This window comes from Apteryx rowi, unplaced genomic scaffold (genome assembly GCF_003343035.1).
Source record: "Apteryx rowi isolate R43461 unplaced genomic scaffold, aptRow1 scaffold_117, whole genome shotgun sequence".
Classification (NCBI taxonomy): Eukaryota; Metazoa; Chordata; class Aves; order Apterygiformes; family Apterygidae; genus Apteryx; species Apteryx rowi.
In genome coordinates, this window is record NW_020447386.1 from 550,280 (window position 1) to 573,747 (window position 23,468).

The 23,468-nt window shown below is 36.0% G+C and overlaps 1 protein-coding gene across 7 annotated transcripts in view; it reads right to left on the minus strand.

Moving 5' to 3' along the window:
- CNST (consortin, connexin sorting protein) overlaps positions 1-23,468 on the minus strand; it is a 62,284-nt gene that overhangs the window by 31,435 nt on the left and 7,381 nt on the right. For 6 of the 7 annotated variants that reach the window (XM_026082496.1, XM_026082486.1, XM_026082518.1 and 3 more), the window contains exons 3-6: positions 15,714-16,151; positions 7,694-7,899; positions 3,115-3,145; positions 427-513 (exon numbers count right to left, since the gene is read on the minus strand). In XM_026082496.1, the coding sequence (XP_025938281.1) occupies positions 427-513; positions 3,115-3,145; positions 7,694-7,899; positions 15,714-16,101 (712 nt within the window). In that variant the 5' untranslated portion in view covers positions 16,102-16,151. Of the gene's footprint in view, positions 1-426; positions 514-3,114; positions 3,146-7,693; positions 7,900-15,713; positions 16,152-17,012; positions 17,198-23,468 lie in introns of all 7 variants that reach the window. The other variant, XM_026082504.1, reaches the window with a different exon arrangement.

The window sequence follows — 23,468 nt, forward strand, 5'->3', positions numbered from 1 at the left end:
TACTTAACATAAAACTTTTACATTAAAATAAGAAATGGAAAAAATATTAACAGCTCTTCTGTGTATGCTCCATAATCTTGTATCAGACTATGAAAAAAGTATCATATTTTGTTACAGTACAGTTCATTTTCATCACACCAGATTCACCAACCCTAAAATAAAAAATGAGTACAAAATAACTGTGTATCAATCAAAGTCTCAATTAATTAGCATAAAGAATGATGAACTATTTGCACCTTTTTCATGAAACCCAAAGAAAGGAATCCAAAGAAGAAATACTTTTCTCATAACAAGCTCAGAGAAATTCTGATATAAATGCTACTTTTGTTTTGTAAGTTTTAAACTGGCAAAACGTATGCTCTATTATGTAGAAATACAGAACAAGTTAACTCTTCCTTCTACCATCTTAGTTCAGCCTGTACTCACCCCATTGCTCCTGTATGGAAGAAAGATTTGCAAGCAGCTGCTCATGATACAGCCGTTCAAGCTGAATGAATTTCATTGCCTTCTCATCTGAATGAAAGGTTAAAGAAAAACACACACACATATGGACATATTATGATTTACTTATATTTGACATCACATTTGAAAGGACAATCATTATGTAACTGAACCAAAATAAATAGGAAAAATCTTATGGCTAGCATTCAGATTTCTGTGCAGGCAAAAAAACAATAGCAGATGTGACCACAGCAAATAAAAAATAACGGAAGTTGAAAAAAGTTCCAAAAACGCAAAACCTACTCTCTTCAGCAGTTACCTCTTCCCGCATACCTTGAGCCTAATAACAGTGTATTTTTCCAGAAAAGAAACCAGCAAAATGTTACTATGCAAATAAGTTTTTTTTTCTGAAAATGAAATCTCTGGGAAATGAAAAGCAAAACAATTATATAAATACAAGCATATATCTATCAAAAAATACAATTATATGTCATTAATGGTAACTAATTGAAAATATGGCTCCTTTTTACTGACCAGTTGGAGACAACATTAAAAACAATTTTCCCTCTCAGACTTTCAAAAGACACCTTCTCAACTGTTGTATCTAAAACTGTTTGACAGCTGAGTTCACATTTTGTCTTTTTTGTCTTTTTTATGAAGATTATGCTTACCCTTCCTCTATATTAACAACTCTTTCTACTCCCATTGGGTTATCAATGTATTCATAAAAGTGTCCTGATAGCTATGTATTTTGTAATAGTTTGGGATAATTCTAGTTCCACCAAAAATAAGTTGTTTGTTGTTCTATTTAAAGCCATGTTTTGCCAGCCATTTCAAATTTAATTCTGTAGTACAGTGGGGATAAAACTACAGTGAATGAGGTTCTTAGTAATGTAGAAAAAATATTTTCCATTATTCATACTAATTAACATATGGGAATAATCGCTACAAAAACACAAGTAGTATTTGTTGTTCATGTTAGCCTCATGAAACACATATATAGCACAGCTTATAAACAGCAATATTAATGGAAAGAATATTTCTTCTGCCTTCAGGAAATCTGTTAATAGAAACAGAATTACAGATCACAGATATAGCCTTAAAGGATCACAGTAACAATCCCCAAATTATTGTTAATATGAATTTCTACAGTGGATGAATTAAAATGCTTGTCATAGATAATTAATACAATGCAAAATGATCAAATAAGTTCTATTTTAACCTCAGGAAACTGATGGTTGCAAGCACAGAGGAGATATCCTTCATAAATATGTATTATATTAGTGCTGAATTCCACACATCAGGTGTACATTGCATCAAAAAATAATTCCTTTGATCAGCTTTAAATATAGTGCCCTTCAATTAAAGCCACTTCTATGAAAGAGAAGCTGTCTTTCTATCATATTCTTGAATGCAATTTAAATCTACTGTATTTCCCCACGTAGAGCCATAATCTACTACAAAATTCTTCCATTCCTCTAATTTATATTATAGTCTTCTTATTTTCTGATGTTTTTTTTTTAATTGGGATGACCAAAACAGAAGTACAGTCTTTTAAGATAGTGATAGATATTTTATTTTATATATTGCTTTCATAATAATGTTATAGTTATTTCTCTTTGTTTTTGTAATATAATTTGGCTGGATTTCAATTTTTTGGAAGGATACCTTTCAGGGTTTCTTATGCTATGTTATTTAATCCCCGTGATTGCCTATTTCCTCCTTTTTGTTTGTTTTTACAAAGGTAACAAATGACATAATAAGCAAATAATCTGTAAATACAAATTTTGTAATTTATGATGTACCTTAGTGAACCACATACACCTTAAGGACTACCACTCTTGCTGCTTCTTTTTATAGTCTAATCAGCTTCCTTTAAAAGCAAACAGAGCAAAACCTGCTTCCACCTTTTCTAAAAATATAATTACACTTTAAGGTTTAAAATGATTATTCTCTTCCAGAAATACTGAAGTATATCAGAGTAATTATTAGCAGTTCAACCACTGTAACTTTTTGACCAGATTTGTTTGCATTATCTCGGAACAAATCAAAATAACCTCTTATCTGTGCCATTGAACTAGCTGTTCCCAGAAGCAATTACTCCTAGTTTCCTGTGACAGTTCCTCAAACTATCTTAAAGTGACATTTGACTAAGAAGCAATCGACAAAGAACATGTTGCTGTTGTTTGATGATTACTGTTCTCCCTTAGCTCACAGTATTTGGTATTTATATTCTCATCTAGACACTAACAGTACATACTCGAATCCACAGTTAACATAATAGTGTTCTTACTATAATAGTGTCCTATTTTATATAATAGAAAACATATCTTATCTAGATTGGATGTACTCCTGGTTACTAATTGTTAGAACAGATTTTTTCCTATGAAACGTGTTCTTTGAAAATATTTTCCTACTTCCTTGTTTGTGCACAACTACTAATGATTTTATCAGCACAGCTTTTGAAAGTGCATTTATTATTTAACTTATATTCCAGCAGTCTGATTAGGACTAGCTAACATACTGTATGTTCACTCATGGATAAATTACAGCTGTAGACTTCTTCCTAACCTGATCCACAACCTGTGAGTCAATGGCAGAGTATTTTCTTTATGTTTTATCATGTCTGATTATTTTAGTAATGCACATCAATTTTTACAAGTAAAAGGATACATTCCTCCTCTTGAAAATAGGTCTCAGCTATCTGTAAAGGAAAAAAGAGAAAAATTAGGATTCTCCAATTTTTATGATAGTGATAATAGTATAATAAGAATTCATTTTAAATATCTGTTTTGCAGATTCATATTTAGTTTGGATAAAAATCAAATGCTCAGACTAAACGCATGTATCCTTATTCTAGGAAAGATGTTCCAAAGAAAATCAAACAACATACAAATAGTAAGTCCATTCACACAAATGGATTTGCCCAAACGTTAGTTGGTTTTTATATTGTTACAGCAACATTTATTTTAGCAAATTTTGAGTGGTATTAGTTTTAAAATGACCTAGAACAGAAGTATCATGTTTATTGATAATGAGGTGGGTCAAAGAGTTTGCATTCTATTACTGACCACTACTTCCTTATGTTTGAAAGAAGTAAGATCATTGCTAAGCTCTCCCAAGCATTACAGTGCAATGTAATAACAGGGAGCAGTGGAGATCTCCTGATGGAGGAGAAAAGAACAGTCTTTGGATCAAAAACCCTAAAAATGTTGCCCATGACAAGTTCAGAGTAACTCTCCTATTTATATTCCCTTATAATATTTCAAATTTTAAGTATTTGAAATTCATCAGATAAATATAAAAGACGGGCTCAATTTCTTTTTTTCTTAAAGGGACTCATTTAAGTTGTTTGGGTGTAACTTCCTAGTTACACTCCAGTCATGTGCCTGCAATAACAATCTTGAAGCCATAAAGGCAGAAGTTTGCTTAAAACTACACAACAGCTCTTCACATGGGTCACAGGACTAAGATGTCTCCCAACAGATACTGAGAGACTTACAGAAAGTTGCGCCATTTGCAGTTAAGCTGTATTACTCCTAGTCCAGCTGCAGAATCTAGACAATACTATTCCAGCAGCCTTCTGCCACTTCCCTTCATGAAGCTGCTCCTCTGTTAGAAAAGAATTAAAGATCCTGTATCTCATGTGTCAGTTCACTAAGCCAAACATATTGATATCTGAAGCTCTTCAACAACAGAGCAAGTCACCGAATTAAGCCAGAGGCAGTTCTTTGATTTGCACTGTAGCTGTTACGAAATGGAATACATCTGAGGTTTTTCCTCCTCAAACTTACATTTCTATAACAGAACAATTAAAACTTTGCCTGTTGCATCTGGAGATYGAAGTGTGAAGGAGGTTTAATATGGAAAACAAATACCATTCCAAAGAAGTTACTGAGGACTAGGAAAACACAACATAAGGAAGACTATTTTAAAATAATATTTCACAGGAACATATAAAAATGTATAAGTCAATCTATAGCACTTCTAGCTCAATGCAATATGTAAGCTAATGCCAAATGCTTCTGTAACAGCTACCATATTAGTCAATGGCTAGGAATTGAACATGGGATCTCTAAACCTAAGCACTTAAGATGTCTAGCTGTGACATCTTAACAACTTTTCCCTGGTTTGGTAATTTTACAATTTGTATCYTTAACAGATCACTGCAAAAAGGAACAGTTAATATATGCTCACCAAGGGCTAATACAGTAAAAAACTTTCCATATCAAGACCTTGGGCATGCAAACAGAAAAAAAAAATTGTTTTGGTATACCAGGTTATTAATATATCAAAACTACATATTTTAACTGCAGACTACTGAAACAAATATACTACCCTCTTCCTAGTGAGGCTTTGCTTTTAACCAGCCCTATCAAAGTCAAAATTGCAATCATGGAAGCAGCAGAACTTCCAGAAGAAAAATCTAGATGCCAGTTAGGAAAACTCCTTCTGCATCAATCAAGCAAAGTTATTTGTTTTTTTTCAGAACTGGCATAAAGGATTCCCTCTTGGATTTGAAGGGCAAAGACATCATTGTACTACAGTCCATGTAACCAGCTCAGAGAATGTAAGCATCCAAAGATAGTCAAAAAATGAGTGTGTTTCTAAGTCGAAACAGAACTTCACTTTGACTCTTGAGTTAGTGGTAGGGAGTATTACAGAAAAGATACAGCTGATTTCTGCAGACTAAAAGGTGTAACACTGTAGAGGAAAGCTAACATGGTAACTGAAATGTCTTACTTCCCATTCCTCCCTTTTGACAAATAATCTTTGAGATTTGCAACAATAAGAACTTTTTTTGTGCTTGTCTGAAGCTGGGCAAACTTTCCCAGAGAGCTGAGGAATACAGAAGGCTTTGTTTATAAATGGAATAAAACACAAAGAATATAAACCTCAGAAATGAAAACATTTTGTCTCACAGAACTTTTTTACAATGTCATAGACCTTTACAAGCACTAACTGAACAATCTTCAGCAACACTGAATATTGGCAGTCTTCCTATTTGCTGTACATGGTGTGCAAGGGCCATGTTTGCAAAAAGCATCCAGTAAGTGCAGATAGCTGATACCTGAACGTTCAGGTTGAGACATTTCATAGCTGATACTCCAATGACTTCTGTGAGAGCACAAAAAACATTCAGAGTCTCAAAATCTTTTGGCCATATCAATTTAGGCATTCAAAACTTGAAGGTCTTAACAATAAATGGGCACTTTTGCAAGACTTCCTAAGTTGATCACTCAAAAAAAGATTTGTAGAGCAGTCTAGATTACAAGTTGGGTATTCCTGACTCTCAATCTTATTACTAACCACAAGATCATTCTGAGTCCAGCACCTCCAAAACGGAATTGGTAAGTGACTTCTCAAGCTCTTTTTTGCATATTTCTTCTGCTACCTTGAGTAGCCTGCTTAGAATTTCTAGAGCTGCCAAAGAAGCTCTGTACCTATGTTTACATATAAATAGTTTTTACAATCTGTAACAAATAAATGCTAAACAAATCACATGGATCTCATACAAGACTGGAAAAAAAAGTTACATCATATTTTAATTAAAAAATAACCCTAGGACAGTCCCTAATATTGTAAAGCATTTAAATATTTAATGCAAACTTCTCACTAACAATGCTGAATGCTAATGCTCCAGAATATCTGACACAGCTCCTGATTTTACTTTGCATTCTCTCTCACAGAAAAAAATTAGAATATGATAGAAGAATATTTGCCAGACTTAATATAAAAGTAGGTTACTGGCAGGTTGTATTAGCAACCTGAGATAAGACTGAAGATGACTGGGAAAGAAAAAAAAGCTCTTACTAGAACTCATTTCACATGAAAAAATGAATGTTCTCTTTCACATCCTGTATTTTTTCCCAGATTAAAATGTGTGCTGTGATGCTCGTAACCTAGCTTTCTTTCAAACATTCCATTAGAAATGGCTTAATATTTTTAGGAAAAAAAAGGTGATGCCTTTTTAACATCTTTGAATCTGGAAACCCACATTCTATTCTCAGTTCTGTCACAGTTCCTGCATGACCTTGAAAAAAGTTGTTCCCTTTGTGGTTTGGCTTCCTCATCCATACAGCAGCAGACAGATTTCACCTCTATATTGGTGATGATATTCCTTAATGTTTGTAAAGCATTTTCAGACTTTTGCACAAACTGCACTGTCTTCCCACACAGACCTTTGTACTGACTCATGAATGACCACTAAATTACACTTGGTTACAAATGGAAATGCCTAACCTTAATGCTAAATTTCAAATAAATTAAGGAACAGTAGGAAATAACTTCACTCAAACACAAATTTTTCAAAAAAAAAAAAAACTACATCAAATGTAAAGTATCCATAATTCTAAAGAGAAGCCTCTCTCTCAAACACCACCTCTTATTTATATCAAAGAGAATAAGGATGCAGAAGGAGTGTCATCATAGCATGAAGTTTAAAATGAGAACAGTCATCCAATTTTTCACAATAAAGATAATGCAACTTCGTCAAATCAAATAACCTATATTGGACACGATAGCCAAACAAGAAGTCTTCTGCTCCAGTGTTAGTCTGACACCACTGAACTATATATTAATAGTGCAAGAAGTCCAATCCACATATCCATCTTGTATCATAATCTCCAGAAAGAAAAACACACTTGCCAATTAGTAAAAAGAGAATGCTTTTCAAATCCTACAGGATTTCCTTTTACCTTGCAGAGATGGTGACTGTGCTATAAAAAAGTATACACTAAGAAACCTTGCATCTTAACATTCATGTATTAAGTTCATGCTAGAAAGAAGTATGCAACGGTAAAAATAATTTCAGATTTAAAATGTGATTTAGCCATCAGTTGTCTTGTTTTAAACCAATATCTACAAACCATGTTTAAGCTATTTTGAAGAGCAGTTTTCCTAAGTTTTCCTGCCACACTCCAGAATTTCATCATCTGGGGAAAAATCCAATACTGTCAAAATGCTTGCATGGACAAGAAAAGTCTGTTTCAAAATATATTAGATGCCATAGAAAACCTGTCTTGAAGAGTTTCCTTCTACTGCAGAATACGTTTTCAAGGCAATTTTTAGTTTTAACATATATCAGAGAATCTTAGAGGAGATGTATGCCTTGAACATCCTTTATATATCAAAACTGCCTGTCCAGATATGGATATTAACATATGTTGAAATAATGCATCTTTTTCCTAATGAAAAAAAGATCTCAAATAAAAACAAAGTTAGTGCAACAACCCAGACACATAGCAAATACCTGATGGAGACACAGAGGCAGTATCTTTGAATCCATCTGTTCAACCTCTTCATGGAGCAAAGACAAAAGGGATGGCAATGTTTGTTTTTGTTCTTTCTGATGAGAGTCTTCATTTGCTTCATCAGCACCTTCAGCAGCCACAGAATCTGTATCTGTAACAAGAGTGTTTTCTTCCTTGATTGCTGTGGTTCCCACTGAAGGAACTCCTTTAAAAAGAACAAGTATTTAGGTTAGGATTCAAAAATACATGAAGTTGCATTTCTAGGAAATTTTCAATACAAAAGCTTTAAATAAAAACATATCTTAAATAACACCCTGTAAGTAGATAAAATATTGGTCTTGTCAAAATGAGTTGTAACAGATTTGTCTCAATGTCAGCTCACCGACCTGAAAAAACACACTAAGATCATCGGCTATTTTTGTACACTTCTAACTGGGATCCAACTTTGACTTAAAAAAAAACAAACAAAAAAACCCTGTTCTACAGAATTGTAATAGACCAGGCTGACCTAAAATAAAGAGTTGTGACTGATATTACAGTTTCATCAGCTAAAATCAATACTTAAAATTCAGGTCTGAGCGGACAGAATTCCGCATAAAACCCTGTGATTTTTGATGCAACAGCCAGAGACAGAAAGCAGGGTTGTTCACAATGCAGTTTGACTCATAAAAGAGCATAAAGAAGAAGAGAAACAACAGTGGGCTCCAGAATGGCAGGGAGCGGTCTGTGTGATCAGCAGAGGTTATTCTAGTGATGGCCACGTACTCTAGGAGAGTGCTTGGGAGTTTGCTGGGGCAAACTGCCCTGAGGATTTACCAAGTAGCTCCCTCAGGTACACGAGGAGAACATGAACAGAGTTCTTGGCTTGTCTCTTTGCCTGCGCCAAGGAGCTGGAGCTTGTACAAGGAAAAGTACCAGTGAAGGAATAGTTCTGCTGGAAAGAACGACTCAGATGATAGCACAGTGTCTCCTCACAGTGAAAAGAGGATCTTAGAGGACAGAAAGAAGTAGATGATGATAGCAGGAGCTTCTATTATGGGACACACAGACAGATGTCCAGGAGGAACATGCGSTAACCCTCGAGCTGAGTGCAAATGGAGACATCCCTAGATATCTGCATAGCTTATTTGGGAGTCCAGAGGAAGAGCCAGTAGTGGTGGTCCATGCTGGTACCAATGACACAAGAAAGTGCAAACCAATTTAGCCTCCAGAACATCTTGCTAGGCAGAAAACTGGGACCTGCACAGTACATTCCCTACCAATTCACTGTTGCCAGTCTACCCATTTTATAAAAGTGCAAAAGTGGGACATGCAGGTGGAAGACTGACAATGTATGTGAAGAATAATATAAAGCATAACAGCACAAAAATATTACAGGAAATACATTATGGGTGTAAACGCTACACTTTATTGTTAGAAATCTGCAGAATACTGCAGAAAATATGCAGTATTCCTAGCATATTGCTGATCATGTGATAGTCATCAGGAAACGTTAAGTGAGATTAAGGAAGATATAAATGTAGAGCAGGCAGTGGTAGTGGGAGAATTCAACTACCCACATATACATTGGAGGAATGTCTCATGAGGATGAGGAAGAATAAAGTTTTTGAAAACAATAAATGATGGCTTCCTAGAACACAATCTTAGGACCCACCAGAATGATGCCATTCTGGATTTGGTCATGGATAGCGCAGAACTAGGACGTAGCAGGACCACAACACAAATAATTTCAACTGTGAAACAGCGGGCCAAGAGTGCAACCCATTATTACAAAGGGCCACCTGAGGACTGATGGAATACTAGCACAGCCCATCTACAAAAAGTGGCTCTAGAAGAAATCTCAGGGACTACAGACTTGGAAGTTTGCCTTCCATCTCTGGTAAGTCACTGGAGTCTGTAATATGTAAAATCACAGAGCACATGAAATGACGTTGATCTGTTGGGAAAATCAGCACAGCTGCTGTGAAGGGAAAGCCTGCCTCGCTAAGCTGCTGGGTGGTCAATAAACACATGGATAAAGGGGATCCAGTGGGTACCTGCATTTCCAAGAAAGCCTTTGAAAACATTCCTCACCAAAAGCTATTAAAGAAACTAAGTTGCCACAGAACTGAAGGAGAGGTTCTTAAAAGACTGGAAGGTGGGGCTTAATGAGCACTTTTCAGGATGGAGAAAGGTCAGTGGTGGGATTCTCCAGGGACTGATGGGGACAATTTCTATTCGGCATCTTCACTTCCTTCTCCAAGTCATTGATGATCAGTGAAGTCTCAAACTGTGGAAATGACACTAAGCTCTCTGAGGTATCCAAATGCTGTGTAAATAGTGAGGAACTCCAGAAGGACCTCAAAACCCTGAGTGGACAAAAAGGTGGCAGATGAGTTTCAATGTAGGTAAATGTAAAACATCTAGGAAAACTATCTAAACTATACTTGTACAGTACATTTTGGAACCAGGAGATATAACTCAGGAAAGATCTTGGAGGCAGCTCTGTAAAATCATCAGCCTATGTGCAGCAGCAGCCAAAAAAATCAGCAAAATATGAGGCATCACCAGGAAAGGTATTGAGAACAAGATAGAAAAAATAATTTTGCTGCCTTGGAACGTGTGCATTTTGAGTACTGTGTGCAGTTCTAGTCTCTGTATCTCAAGACAGGCATAAAGGATTAGAGCAGGTACAGAGAAGGCAACTAAAATGATTAAAAGGACAGAGTAAATTATGAGTTATGCTTCATGAGGAGAAACTATTAAGTTTGGACTCTTCTGTTTGGAGAAGAGAAGGCCGAGTGGAGATATGATTGAGACTTGTAAGATTAACAAAGGCAGGATAAGCTGAATGGACAGTTCGCCAAATCTGACATTACTTGATTAAACTAGTAGAAAATCACTTAAAATAGGAGAAGAAAAAAGCAAAACACTTCCTACTATACATGCAAAGCTTTTTGAAAGTTGCTGCCACAGTACAAGCAGAAAATCTCAGCAGGTTCAAAAGGACAAACTGATGAACAAAAGGTTCATAAATGGCTACTAAAAACAGTAGGCAGAGATGTACCCCCTAACATCCATAATACAGCAATTCTAGATGCTGGGGAAGTACAAACAGAATGGGCTAATAAAACTGGTCAGGCTTGCACACATTCCCTAAATAGCATCTCCTATTACCACTGTTGGAGACCAAGGACTGAGCTAGATGGACCACTGGACTGGCCCAGCAGGGCAGTTCTTATTTCTTTAAAGCCATCTCCTGTAAGAATCAGCAAAAAGATCAGGAATTGACTACCCCAGAAAATAAAACAAAGACTATGCTACAAAATTTGTTATGATGACACTGCTGCTTAGCAGTATGAAGAGATATGATCTCTCACTGACATAATTATACTATCAAAAAGATCTGTAAAAGTGCCTTTAAATGTGTTCCTTTAATTGGAATGGTTTTAATACAAAGCATAGCTTTATTTATATAAAACTGGGATCATGTTAGATGTAGTTTGCCAGTACAGAATACTCTATATTAATAAAGAGTCGGCATGCACCCTGTCTTAAAACTAGTTTATCCCTTAAATTCATGAACACAAATTATTTTTTCACAAAATAATTTTGAATTTGATATATTTACATAGGGCAAAATAAAAAAAAACAGATTTTTTAAAAAACAATTTAGAGATGTTAAAATACCAATATTTTTTCAGAACATGACACATCAGGGTAGTGCATAACATTCATATTACCAATGAAATATGATATGACATAAAACAATTGCTAAAATTATTATTTTTTAATTATTAAGGTCGGCTGGTACTGACAGTGGATAAAATCTTTCTGTATAAAAGCACATCTTGTTTATAATGTAAATAAAGCAGCACACCTTCTCAAGAGTTTTTGAAATAAGCAAGTTCCATTTTGCAAGAAATTGGGAAATTTGTCTCCAGTTTGGAGCAAAAAAAAGCTGAAGTTTTCACATTTCCACAAAAAACAAATTCTGAGCTTTGCCTATGGAAAAGAGCAATATCCCACTGGATTTAATTAAAATCCCAGTCCTGTACATAAAACTGATGCAAGTAAAGCATAAAAAAGGAGTAAATACAGACAAATGAAAAAAAAGAGTAATGCCAGTAATACATCCACGGTTGTTTTTAGTTCTGTCAAATATATTTCTGGAATTTCACATTTGTTTAAATTATCTTAAAAATTATTTAGACAACATCTAAAAAGCAACCTGCATAGGTGATATAGACTCAAGAACACTGAAACGTGCATAGTGAACTTTGTAAATTCAAGTTACGATTAATAGGTCTTCTTACCTGAACTAAGCCCATTTTCTGAAAATCTGGTTAACATTCAAAAGCAGGACACGTGGGGGCGGTGTTTCGAGCTAACCTATTACTATCTCATTCCGTAACCATCATATCTTGATTGTTTCTATGGCTTAGGCACTCAGCATATTTCACACACCTTTCTGTTCTTTGTAACTGAAACCCTAGAGTGATGATTCAGGGTTAAGATTTAGGGCTCAAGACAGGTATTCACTTGTCCACTGAGAACTCCACCACTGCTTTTTGTTATTATAAACTCTTTATTAAGTAAACTATCCAGAGCAGGAGTACTAATATTCTCTACAGGTGGCTATTTTTGCAGGTCTTATTGCCAGACAAAATATGGGTGTAACTTAAATTAATACTGGAAAAACAATGTTAAATATCTGCTTTTCCAGTATTTGCTCCTGCTTGCCTGAAGCGACAAGAGACATAACTGGATGTGGGATATTGACTGGGAAGTGTTTTTTAGAGATGGAGTCAAGGCTATGTTCAAAAGAACAGCTTTCTGTATAGCACATGATCATGAAACCAGAAAGGAGGGTCCAAATCTTTTAGCAAGCCTTTTGTCTCAGAAAAAGTCACTTCAAACTTCGCTATATTAAGCAGTTAATGATCATCTGTAACATCAAACTATGAATGTTGTTTGAAACATGCTCAATAGCAAGTACCATGAAAAACTTCATTTTAATATTATTGCAGTACTGTGGTTAACAAGTAGTTTATAAACTGCATTTTATTCCTAAATATAGTTGTGCTGTGACTCACCTGGAATAAATTCTGCCCTCAATTTACTCCACTAATTCTGAAGCAACACATTACAGTCATGCGAACTACTTCTATCTTGTTTTATTTTAAACTGAAGACAGCAGCTGTGCATTAGTAGTACTATAACCAGGAACTTTTCTTGAGGCAATAACACTTAGTGATGCTATTTCATCATAAAGGTGTTAGCGGCTAAGATCCCTCTTGATTTCATTCTTCCACTTGCCCATTCTTTGTTTCTAAAAAAAAGGGCACACAACACTGCATTCTTCTGGAATGCATCAGTTTTACTGTGAACAGCAGGTTACTTTTTAATAAAGGCAGGTGTTTCATGCATTTTTCTCATATTTTAAGAATCAAAGCTGAATTTTTTTCACTTTGCACAATATTGATATTAAAAATCATCTTGTTCCATACTAGAATGGGACCAAAGCCTTTATGAAAATAAATGTGAAAAAAATGCAAAAGATAACTCTCCGATGGTCAGAGCAGTCACTCAGAATACAGCAGTAAGGGCTCAGGTCAAGTCTCTGCTCTGCCAGATTCACAGCAGAAGTTTCAACTAATGTTTTGATGCCCAATTGGTGTGGCAATAATTCCTATGACACGGGGAGAATCAAACTTTCTCAAAGTTTTCTTAAGAGTTACACTGAAGCAGCACCACACTTGCAAAAAGTTCCCATTTTGACAAACAGAACTCGTGAATAAAAACACGACAAACACGTTTCTCAATGTTTCACTTTTTATTGTTTTGTCAGTGCTTCAGGTAATATGAAATTAAGGTGCCCTTGCTACCTGCCTGAGAATGAGTCAGAGGTGCAAGTATGCAATATTTGCTATGAAATAAAGCTAATGAAATAAAATTATGGATATTGTCCTCTATTTTCTAATTGAATTTTAATTATTACATTGAATAGCAGTAGTCTAGTCCCCCACTAGTAATGGAAGCTGCTGGTGCAGAAAAGATATGGTAAATTTTAAGAAAGTTTTTTAATGCCAGAAAGCTGTTTCAGACTGGTTCATTCAAGAAATATATTAAAAAAAAGGGGGGGGACCAACAAATATTTCAAAAATATTTCATTTTTAAGACAGAAGTGTCTTTCGGGAAAAAAAAAGAGATACAGGTGAGCAGAGGTATATCTCTAGCAGACCAAGCTCAAAATCTTGTTTGGTACAGCACAGAACCTTAAGTAAAATGACACTGCCTGTTTTTTCATGCAATTTGACTAGTTTATGTTAATTGCTGCAACACCTAAATACATCCTAACCACTTCTCCTTCCTCACCATCCTCAGGCTGCCACAGAAAGAAGTTGAATAATTTATACAGGAAAAGTATATGTTGCAGAATTTAACTTGGGGAAAAATGACCAAGTGCAAGCCACCATGTTATACAGTATGTTGCTGAATTGCACAGTATGATTTCACAACATTAAATTACCAATTATGTCAGAGCTGATCTTTTCGAAAAAGATAAATTTATTTTCAGAGAACAGGGGTAATTTGAGTTCCACCTTTATAAGTGTATATTGCAAGCAGATGACACTTCATGAATCATTACTGCTACTGCATTGAAGCTAGTAGGATTCACTAAAAGGGACCCAAGTATTAGTTCTTATATGCAGAGACTCAGGAACAGTCAAGGTTCTTTACTAATAATATAGTAGGGCTTGTTCATAGGGATTTGGTTTTTAATCCCAGCAAAACCATTTTAAACTCTGTAGAATTTTGTCATGCTCTGAGCCAGATACTGTCATTCTTCTCTGACATGGTGTTCTAGGTCTCTAGATTTTTCGTCAAACTTTGTATATTTTAGCTTTCTACTTTTTGCCTTAAAACTGCCATCTATTGTGCACAGCTGGTTTTGTGGTATTTCTGCATCAGTTGATTGCATTTATCAACAGCAATACAAACTAAGGAAGAAAGAATATGGGCAAAGACTTTCAGTTTTCAGGCAAATTCTCCCTTTCTTCTTCTTATTATGCCTCAGATACTTCTGTTCACACATCTGTATTATATTTTAGCAACTTGTTTCCTGTTTTTCCCCTCATCACAGATGACTGCTTCTCAATTACTTATTCCAATCATTCTTTGTTTTAATTAAAAATATTTTCTTCTATTTTTAAATATTAAATCTATTGTTGAAAGGTATACTTCTGACTTTCTGAACAGGAATGATTCAATGGCTCCAAGTAACCTTGAAAGACACCAAAGGGATGAGACACATTCATTTCAATTAATACATCTGCAGCGCTACAACACAAAAGCCTTATGGTCTAGGGCACAAACCTAATACAGTAAGACCTTGTGTTGAAGCAAACATTTCCTATTGATTCACAAAGGAAAGAAACATCTCAAATAAGAATATGTAATATACATTTACATTTTCCTTACACAATTTAAAAGATCTAAAGGAGAAGTAACATCAAAAATTTGCAGAAGTGTATTTGCTGAACAGCACATTACTCAAAATGTAAATCTGATAACTATGTATTAAGCTTTGAAAAACCTAAGTAAATTCTCACAGCAGCAGGTCAAGATCAAGATATTTGGTACTGATGCCAAGTTTTCAAATCTTGAAGCTATATCAAGACACCAAAATTATCTTGCATATGAGCACTCAAATGATCAAAAACATATTGCCTGAATTTCCGGCTTATATGATTCAGATTTAGCATGATTTCCACACTGCAACTGCACACCTCTCTCTATTCTTGCTTTCTCATGTGTCCCATTTGCTACACATTTAATTTAAACACTGAAAAACATAGAAAACATCTAAAATTTATCTGATTTAGTATTATTAACAATTCTGAAAACAATACTTTAGTGAAATTTAAAAACAGTTAACATGGCAACTAAAATATATATTTCTTATTAGTTCACAGATTAGAACTACAGCTTTATTATTTGAAGCAAACTAAACAAAACAAAATTTTTAGAAAGTACCTTTAGATTTTTTACTGGAGCCTCTTCTACTTCTTGGGCTTCTTTTTCCACCTGCCTGTTTTTCCGCAATGGGCTTTTTCTCCAGCTGGGGGTCCACATGGACATTTACAGATCTCCTCTCAGTTTCACTTTCCTTACAGGCTGGGGTACCATCTCCACTGTCCATATTTTCATTATTATTGATGCTGTCCTGCTCACCCTCATCATGTCTTCCCATAGCAGTGTTACTACTAGTTAGAACCTCATTCCCATCACGGTCAAGCTGATTCTCATTTTCATCAGATGAAGAAACCAAATGAGATGCCAAACCTTCCACCCTACAGTCAGCAGGAAGACTGTCCTTTGAGTCTATTTGTAGACCATTTGGTGGAAATTCTCTGTCATCCATTAGAGCGTTACTTGCTGAACCATTTAATCTCTCTCCAAATATTTTTAGACCTAAAATGTAAAACCAGAAAAAGCATTTATAATATATATTATGGTGGATAAGTAACCACATGCCTAATTCCAGCCAATAAAGAAACACATTAGCCAAGTGATATAGCTTAAAAGTATGGGGATATTCTTTAAAACAGTAATCCATTGTCCCACTGCAAATTTTAAAGCAAAGCACATCTACATACAAAATACATATCTATAAATTTGTATTTTTATCTAACTACCATTGGTTCCAGTTACATTACCAATAATATACCCTTGACCTTCACAACAGTACTCACAAGGTTATGACCGAGAAAACAAGAAAAACAGAAAGATAAACAAGACCTACCACCCCATATAAATCAATCAGTAAAACAAAAATATTCTTGTTGCATAACATCATAGCTTCCTTGGGAAAAAAAAATAGTCCAACAAGGAATAAAAGTAGAGAAACTTCCACTTCTGTCACTCATAATATCACTTCAAATTTGCAAATAGGTTAATGCTGTTACAAGCATTAGATGCCAGTAGAACCTGTTTATTGACTCAGATTATCACTTTATTTTCAAGAAAACACTCAACATGTCTTCAGTAATACATAGAAGCAGATGGCTTGTTAATTAAAAAACCCCTAATCCACCACCTACTCACAACAGGGGTCACCTTTCCCTTTTTGTGAACATGCAACTCTAATCAACACTGCACTTAGATGCATATTTACAGGGGAAAAAAAAAGGGGTAACACAGCAGCAGAGTTATGTGGTTCTTCTGGAGGGCTGTTACACTTCTATTAGTTGTGTTTACTTTTAGCTTTTAGAAGCATGGCAATACTGCTTGTTTAACTTAGCAACTATGCTGATGACATACTGCTCCACATACCTCATATTAGATACATCTGATGTGCTTCAAATAGTAAAGCCAAAAACTGCCAAGCACCTTTGTGTTATAGAAGAGCTTAGACAAGCACCCTTAAGCAGCTTCTTACATTTCCTTCAAAGAAAAAGGCGTTTTAGAAAACCTGTCTTCACCAGATTTTCTTCAGTCTTACATTGTGGTATATAACACTGAAATAGATGGAATACATACATATTAAAATGGAAGATGTTGTTTCACTTTACTGTTAGAATTCAGATTGCAGAAAAACAAAACAAAACAAAAATGCCCTAGAGGATAAATAAGTTCCTTTTCATACACAGGAATATTTTTACATTAAAGATTACCAAAAAGATTTTCCCAAAATTATTTTCTTATGCAACTTCTACAGTTGCTACAAGGACTAGAAGAAAACAAATATGACTCCCATCTACAAGAAGGGCAAGAAGGAAGATCAGGGAACTACAGGCCAATCAGCCTCACTTTGATCCCTGAAAGGTGATGTAGCAGGTAAACCTGGAAACCATTTCCAAACATATGAAGGACAAGAAGGTGATTGGGAGTAGTCAGCATGGATTTAAGCAGCAGAAAATCAGGCTTAACCAACCTGATAGCCTTCTGCAATGAGATTATTAGCTTCATGGAAGAGGGGAGAGCAGTGGATATTGTTTATCTCAACTTCAGTAATGCTTTCAACACTGTCTCTCAAAACATCTTCATAGACAAGCTGATGAAGTACAGGTTAGACAAGTGGACAGTGAGGTGGACTGAAAACTGACTGAACTGCCAGGCTCAGAAGGCTGTGATCAGCAGCATGAAGTCCAGCTGGAGGCCAGTCACTAGTGGTGTCCCCCAGGGGTTGACACTGGGGCCAATATTGTTTAACAACTTCATTAATGATTTGGATGATTGGACAAAATGCACCCTCAGCAAGTTTGCAGATGATACAAAACTGGGAGGAGCGGCTGATGCACCAGAGGACTGTGCTGCCATTCAGAGAGACCTGGACAGGCTGGAGAAATTGGCAAGTGGGAATCACATGAAGTTCAACAAAGGGAAGTGCCAAGTCCTGCACCTGGGGAGGAATAACCCCAGGCACCAGTACAGGCTGAGGGCTGACTGGCTGGAAAGAAGCTTTGCAGAGAAGGACCTGGGGGTCCTGGTGGACAGCAAGTTGAACGTGAGCCAGCAACTGCTCTTGTGACAAAGGTGGCCAATGATATCCTGGGCTGCATGAGAAAGAGCATGGCCAGCAGGTTGAGGGAGGTGATCCTTCCCCTCCATTCAGCACTGGTGAGGCCACTTCTGAAGTACTGGGTGCAGTTCTGGGCTCCACAGTATAGAAAAGACATAAAGGGACTGGAGCATCTGTCATGAGGAAAGGGTGAAAGAGCTGGGACTGTTTAGCCTGCAGAAGAGAAGGGGGGAGTGTGTGTGGGGGAATCTTATCAATGTGTATAAATACTTAACAGGAGGGAATAAAGAAGATGGAGCCAGACTCTTCTCAGGAGTATCCAGTGCAACAAGAAGAGGCAATAGGYACAAATTGAAACACAAGAAATTCTGTTTAAACATAAGAAAAGACTTCTTTACTGTGAGGGTGGTTGAACACTGGAACAAGTTGCCCATAGAAGTTGTGAAGTCTCCATCCTTGGAGATATTCAAAACCTGACTGGACACGCTCCTGAGCATCCTGCTCTAGCTGACCCTGCTTTGAGCAGGAGGGTTGGTCCAGACAATCTCCAGAGGTGCTTATTAACCCTAATCATCCTATGATTCTGTGACTGTGAATGGTGAGAGAGAGATCATTACTTAGACACAAACCACACTATGGAAACTTCTGCTGTACCTGATTTTTGCACATGGCTTAAAATATTCTTTATGAAAACATTTCATATTAAGAATAAAATTCACTAGTTCTGGAAACAAACAAACAAAAAAAGGTGTAAATAATACCTTCCTTTTCCTAGCAAGGATGCATTCGGACATTAAGTACTGAACTCAAACGCGTATGCAGAGCAGATCGAAGGGAAGGGTAGGAAGGTGCCAGTGCAAAATTTTCTTCAATTTGTTTTTCAGTTTGTGGGGTTAGGAGGGAACAAAAGGGAAGGGCACAGGACTGCAGAGGTAAAGAGGACAGCACAGAAACTATCCTGTGCTCACACGTATTCTGGCTACCCCAATTCCTGCTGACCACCTACAATATCTGTTACCAGGCACGGCCAATAGACACTTTGCAGCATTAAACCTTCTTAATTGTCCACTCCTCTTTCCTCACTATTTCCAAGTATTCTGTCCCTCTATGACTGTCCTCTACACCTTTCCCAAAATAATCTTTGTTAGTACTCCTGAAGAACTTATTTCCAAAACACTTTATTCTTATCACAATAATATACTTTTTTGTGTGTGCTAATAGCTGCCAGGAAGCATATTAATATCATTTTTAGTAGCCTATGACTCCTCAGCAAAAGTTTATTTGTCTTCTACTTAGGTATTCTTGGGTCACTCACTTCATCAAATACTGTCCTACTGGTTTTACAGGAGCAGCCAGACCTGGGCAGCTGTACCTACCYGTAGATAACGGCTCAATCTGCACATGCCCTGTAAAGGTTAGGAATCGGGAAGGCACAGGCCAGGGAACATTGCAGTGACTGTGTACCAGGGGATTTTCAGGAGTAATGTTCTCAGAGTTCCCAGGAAGCACACAGAGGGTGAGGAGCCATCACCAGCTGGGCAAAGCAAAAGGAAAGTTGGCACCAGATAGGACAACTCCATTTCCATTTCCAACCAGAAGAACTTGAGTGTCAGAAAATTTGTTCACCTTTTCCAGCCATACCAGGTTAACAAAAAATACTGCCTATCCTATAAAAGATATCCACCTTTTCTACAAATGCCAGTCTAGAAGATTAATGAATTGTACGCTTGAGTGGGAAATATGCAAATTGTATTTTTTGGCAACCAAATAATAGAAACCCCTTTGAGCATCAGAAAGATAAAGAAGGGATCTCAATGGGAGGTATTCATGAGAATGTGTCTGTTTATTAGAAGGAAGCTCCTTATTCAAGGTCTTTTCTCTCAGTGAGAGTTAAATATGAAATGAAAGGCTAAGAGAAGAACATAACTTAATCAGACCAGCAATTTATGTTGATTTATAGATGAGAATCATCTTAAATTATAAAAAAATTCCCAAACACAATGTTAAATTTGAAAAGGTTCGCTTCTTACTCTTCTTAGCATATGAAATAGTAACTACTGCCTCTTCCTCAACTCCTATAGATCAGAGGGTACACCAAATAAAAGAGATTAAAGCTATTTGCCCAAAGCCAATGAGGGCTTAGTTTTAATAGCAATAATTAAAAAAAAAAATCAGGAAGTCCTAACATAACTCTCTTGTTTCTATCCAGAGACAACAGTTTGTCCTTTCAATAGCAATCACAGGGAAAACGGAAACCTGAATGCATTTGAACACAGTGTTTCCTATTAGATTGCGCAAAATGAAGAAAAGATGCTTTTGACAAGTGACATTTTCTATAGAGGAAGTTAACATTTTGATAGAAAATATTAAGTCATTTCCTTTTAACATCTGTCTAAAATGATAGTTGCTCTCCAGCTGAGACACTGGAGAGCATATGCAGCTAACATAGATCAACATTTTGTGGTTTATGGTTTTAAACTCTATACTTCTCAGAATAAAAGTAGCCTTTAAAACTATTCCTTTCTACAATCCTTATGACAGCTTACAGAATGAGAATCCAAAAAGAGCTGGTTAAAAAAAAAAAATTAGAATAGCCTTGCCCTTGATCTTTTAAAGGCAAACTTTTTCCCCCAATTTCAGTCTTGCTATCTGCTTTTGACTTTACCAAGGCACAAGGCAGGTACAGAAATGCAGCTAAATTCTGTGAGCATGAACTTCAGCTCTGTCTACAAACAGAAGTAGGAATGCTTATTTATAAACAAAAATGGAATTAAAACACTGGTGATTGGAACTATATTTAACAGACCATTAACATGCTGTTATAACCATAGTGATTATAGCACAAGTCCAAAATAAAGGGGAAAATACTTTGCCAAATGGCAAAAAGACAGAGTCCGTAGAGAAGAAATAAGCTGTATATTTGTTTGCTTGTAGTCAAGTAGTACATGCATTAAAGAAATATCTTGGTATTCACTTCTGTTTTAAGTAATTCAATTTCAAATTTAAAAAGCCCATGCTCTGCAGTGTTCTCTTCTTTCACATAACTTGAGAGAGATTTTTAGTTGCTCTTTTTTGTGTGTGTATAGTACTACGCTGCTTTTCTTCTGTCAGTCCTCACTACAGAAACATTACCTTAAAAACAATTGCTTGGACTGTACTCTTAAAAAAATGTAAGAACTGGAAACTTTCCTGACCTGGCACAGCAGAAGTTTGAAGAAGGCATAAAAACCAAAGACCTCATACTGACACTTGGCTGCTCTATGCTGGAAACCAGGTGGTTTTTGTGAATGTTTATTGAATATATAGCATCGTATTTCATTTGCTGATCTCAAAAGTATTTCACAGTATAGATCAGGATCATCATACTATATCTGCTAGCAAAAGGCAAAATGTTTGAACATTCAAGAAGCTCATGGCAAATCATTTTTTTTATTCCACTTGACTGCCTTCATATAGTTCCTATACCACAGATACTATTTTCTCTCCCTCATTCTCATAGCACCTAATTATTCTACATTAATTATATAGACATAAGTCTTTTAATTCTTCTTTGAAAAGTCAGTTTTCCCATCAGATCACCTATATTGCTCTACTCAAACTGAATGGTTATTTCAGATTGGATAGAATCACTCTGAGAACCTATCTTTTCATTAACTTTTGTGATGAAACAAAATTATAAAATCTGAAGTTAGAAGCAGTTCTAGGTATTTTTGAAGACTGAATTCATAATTAATTGTGGAAATGTAAGTGGTTCGAAAGGAAAAAAAAAAAAGAAATTCTCTAAGACAAACAGAATATACTGTGTCCAATTTTCTTCTAAAAAAATGCATCTATACCAAATAGGGTATAACCAGTCAGTCTCCTGTTCCACTGGAAAGCATCCCAGAGACAGCAAACAGAAAACTTAACATGAGTCAGTGATTTTTTTTCGTGAAATATAGTACAGCAAGGCACAAGAGAATTCACTATGCCCTATCAGAAGCTGTTCAATTACAGCCATGTATCTAGTTTTGTGCATAATGCGCACAAAAAAAAGTTGTATACAAATAAGAACCTAGATCACAGCGAGGTAAGAATTTTAGAATGGAGAGTTTGTTTCATATTGATACAAAATCTTTTACAAATCAATACAAACCGATGTGAAAACTATAATGGCCATTCAAAATGAAAATGTGCGCTGCAGATTATTACTGCAAATTGATTTCTGCATACATGAAAGAATGTTGATCTTATTTAAGGTACAATTGTTTTTACTTACAAACAAAGATGTATAGCAATGGAGAGGAAGCTCTAGACAACCTAGTAGAGTAGCTACATGGCATAATCCAAGAACAGTAAAGCTACATACAACATACCATTACTGGTTTACTATCTTGCAGTAAAAATGACAGTATCTACTGTGCTGTTACTAGAACTAATAAACAGGGAAAATATGTTCTTTTGAAAAAGTACAAGTGTAATTTTTCTACAACTATTTGCTTCTTCCACTGACACGCAATTGCACCATTATCACCAGACTGCTTCAGAGTGCCCTCGCTTCATCACAGCCAAGAAGAAAATCAGGGAAAAGTATTAACTGCTGAAGGTGTACTTGACCATCACACAATTTGCTGCAGAAGCAAGAGACAGCAGATAAAGAGGGTAGGCATTTCATTTAGCTATCATCATCTCACAAGGCCAGACCACTTCCAGCTAGGAAGCGTGTACAATTGTGTGTACAATTTCATTATCCAACCTGACACTCCTGCAGAAAACATATTACCAAGCTGTTGTGCTGTCTCATAGCATGGACTCATTAGTGGTTTATCTTATCACAAGATAATCTGATGTGCAATCCCATTACTGAATAGCTTCACTATGAGAGAATCTCATTAACATCCTCCTGATTGTGTTCAGTTTGCCCTATGTTCTGCCTTGAAAGAACATACTAGGGGTAAAAATACCTTCTTATGTATTTTCTGTGCCAGATACATGGTTTAGAAAGTCTGTCTCTTCAAACATGTTAAGTCTGGTATCCTCCAGGAAGTACTCAGAAGCAAGAGTGGTTTATCTAATTTCACTTAATTTACAAAAACATCTGAGCAGGAACAGTTCAGTGGTTTGGCACTTTCTGGCATTAAAATGATATTTCTCAAGTGACACTGACATTTAAAGGCATGATGATCTTTAAATTTATAAATAACAGGAATAGTCGAGTTCTGAGAGAAAGTTCCACATGCTATTTTCAACTTCTAAGCTTCATAGTGCTCATTCACAGCTTTAATACA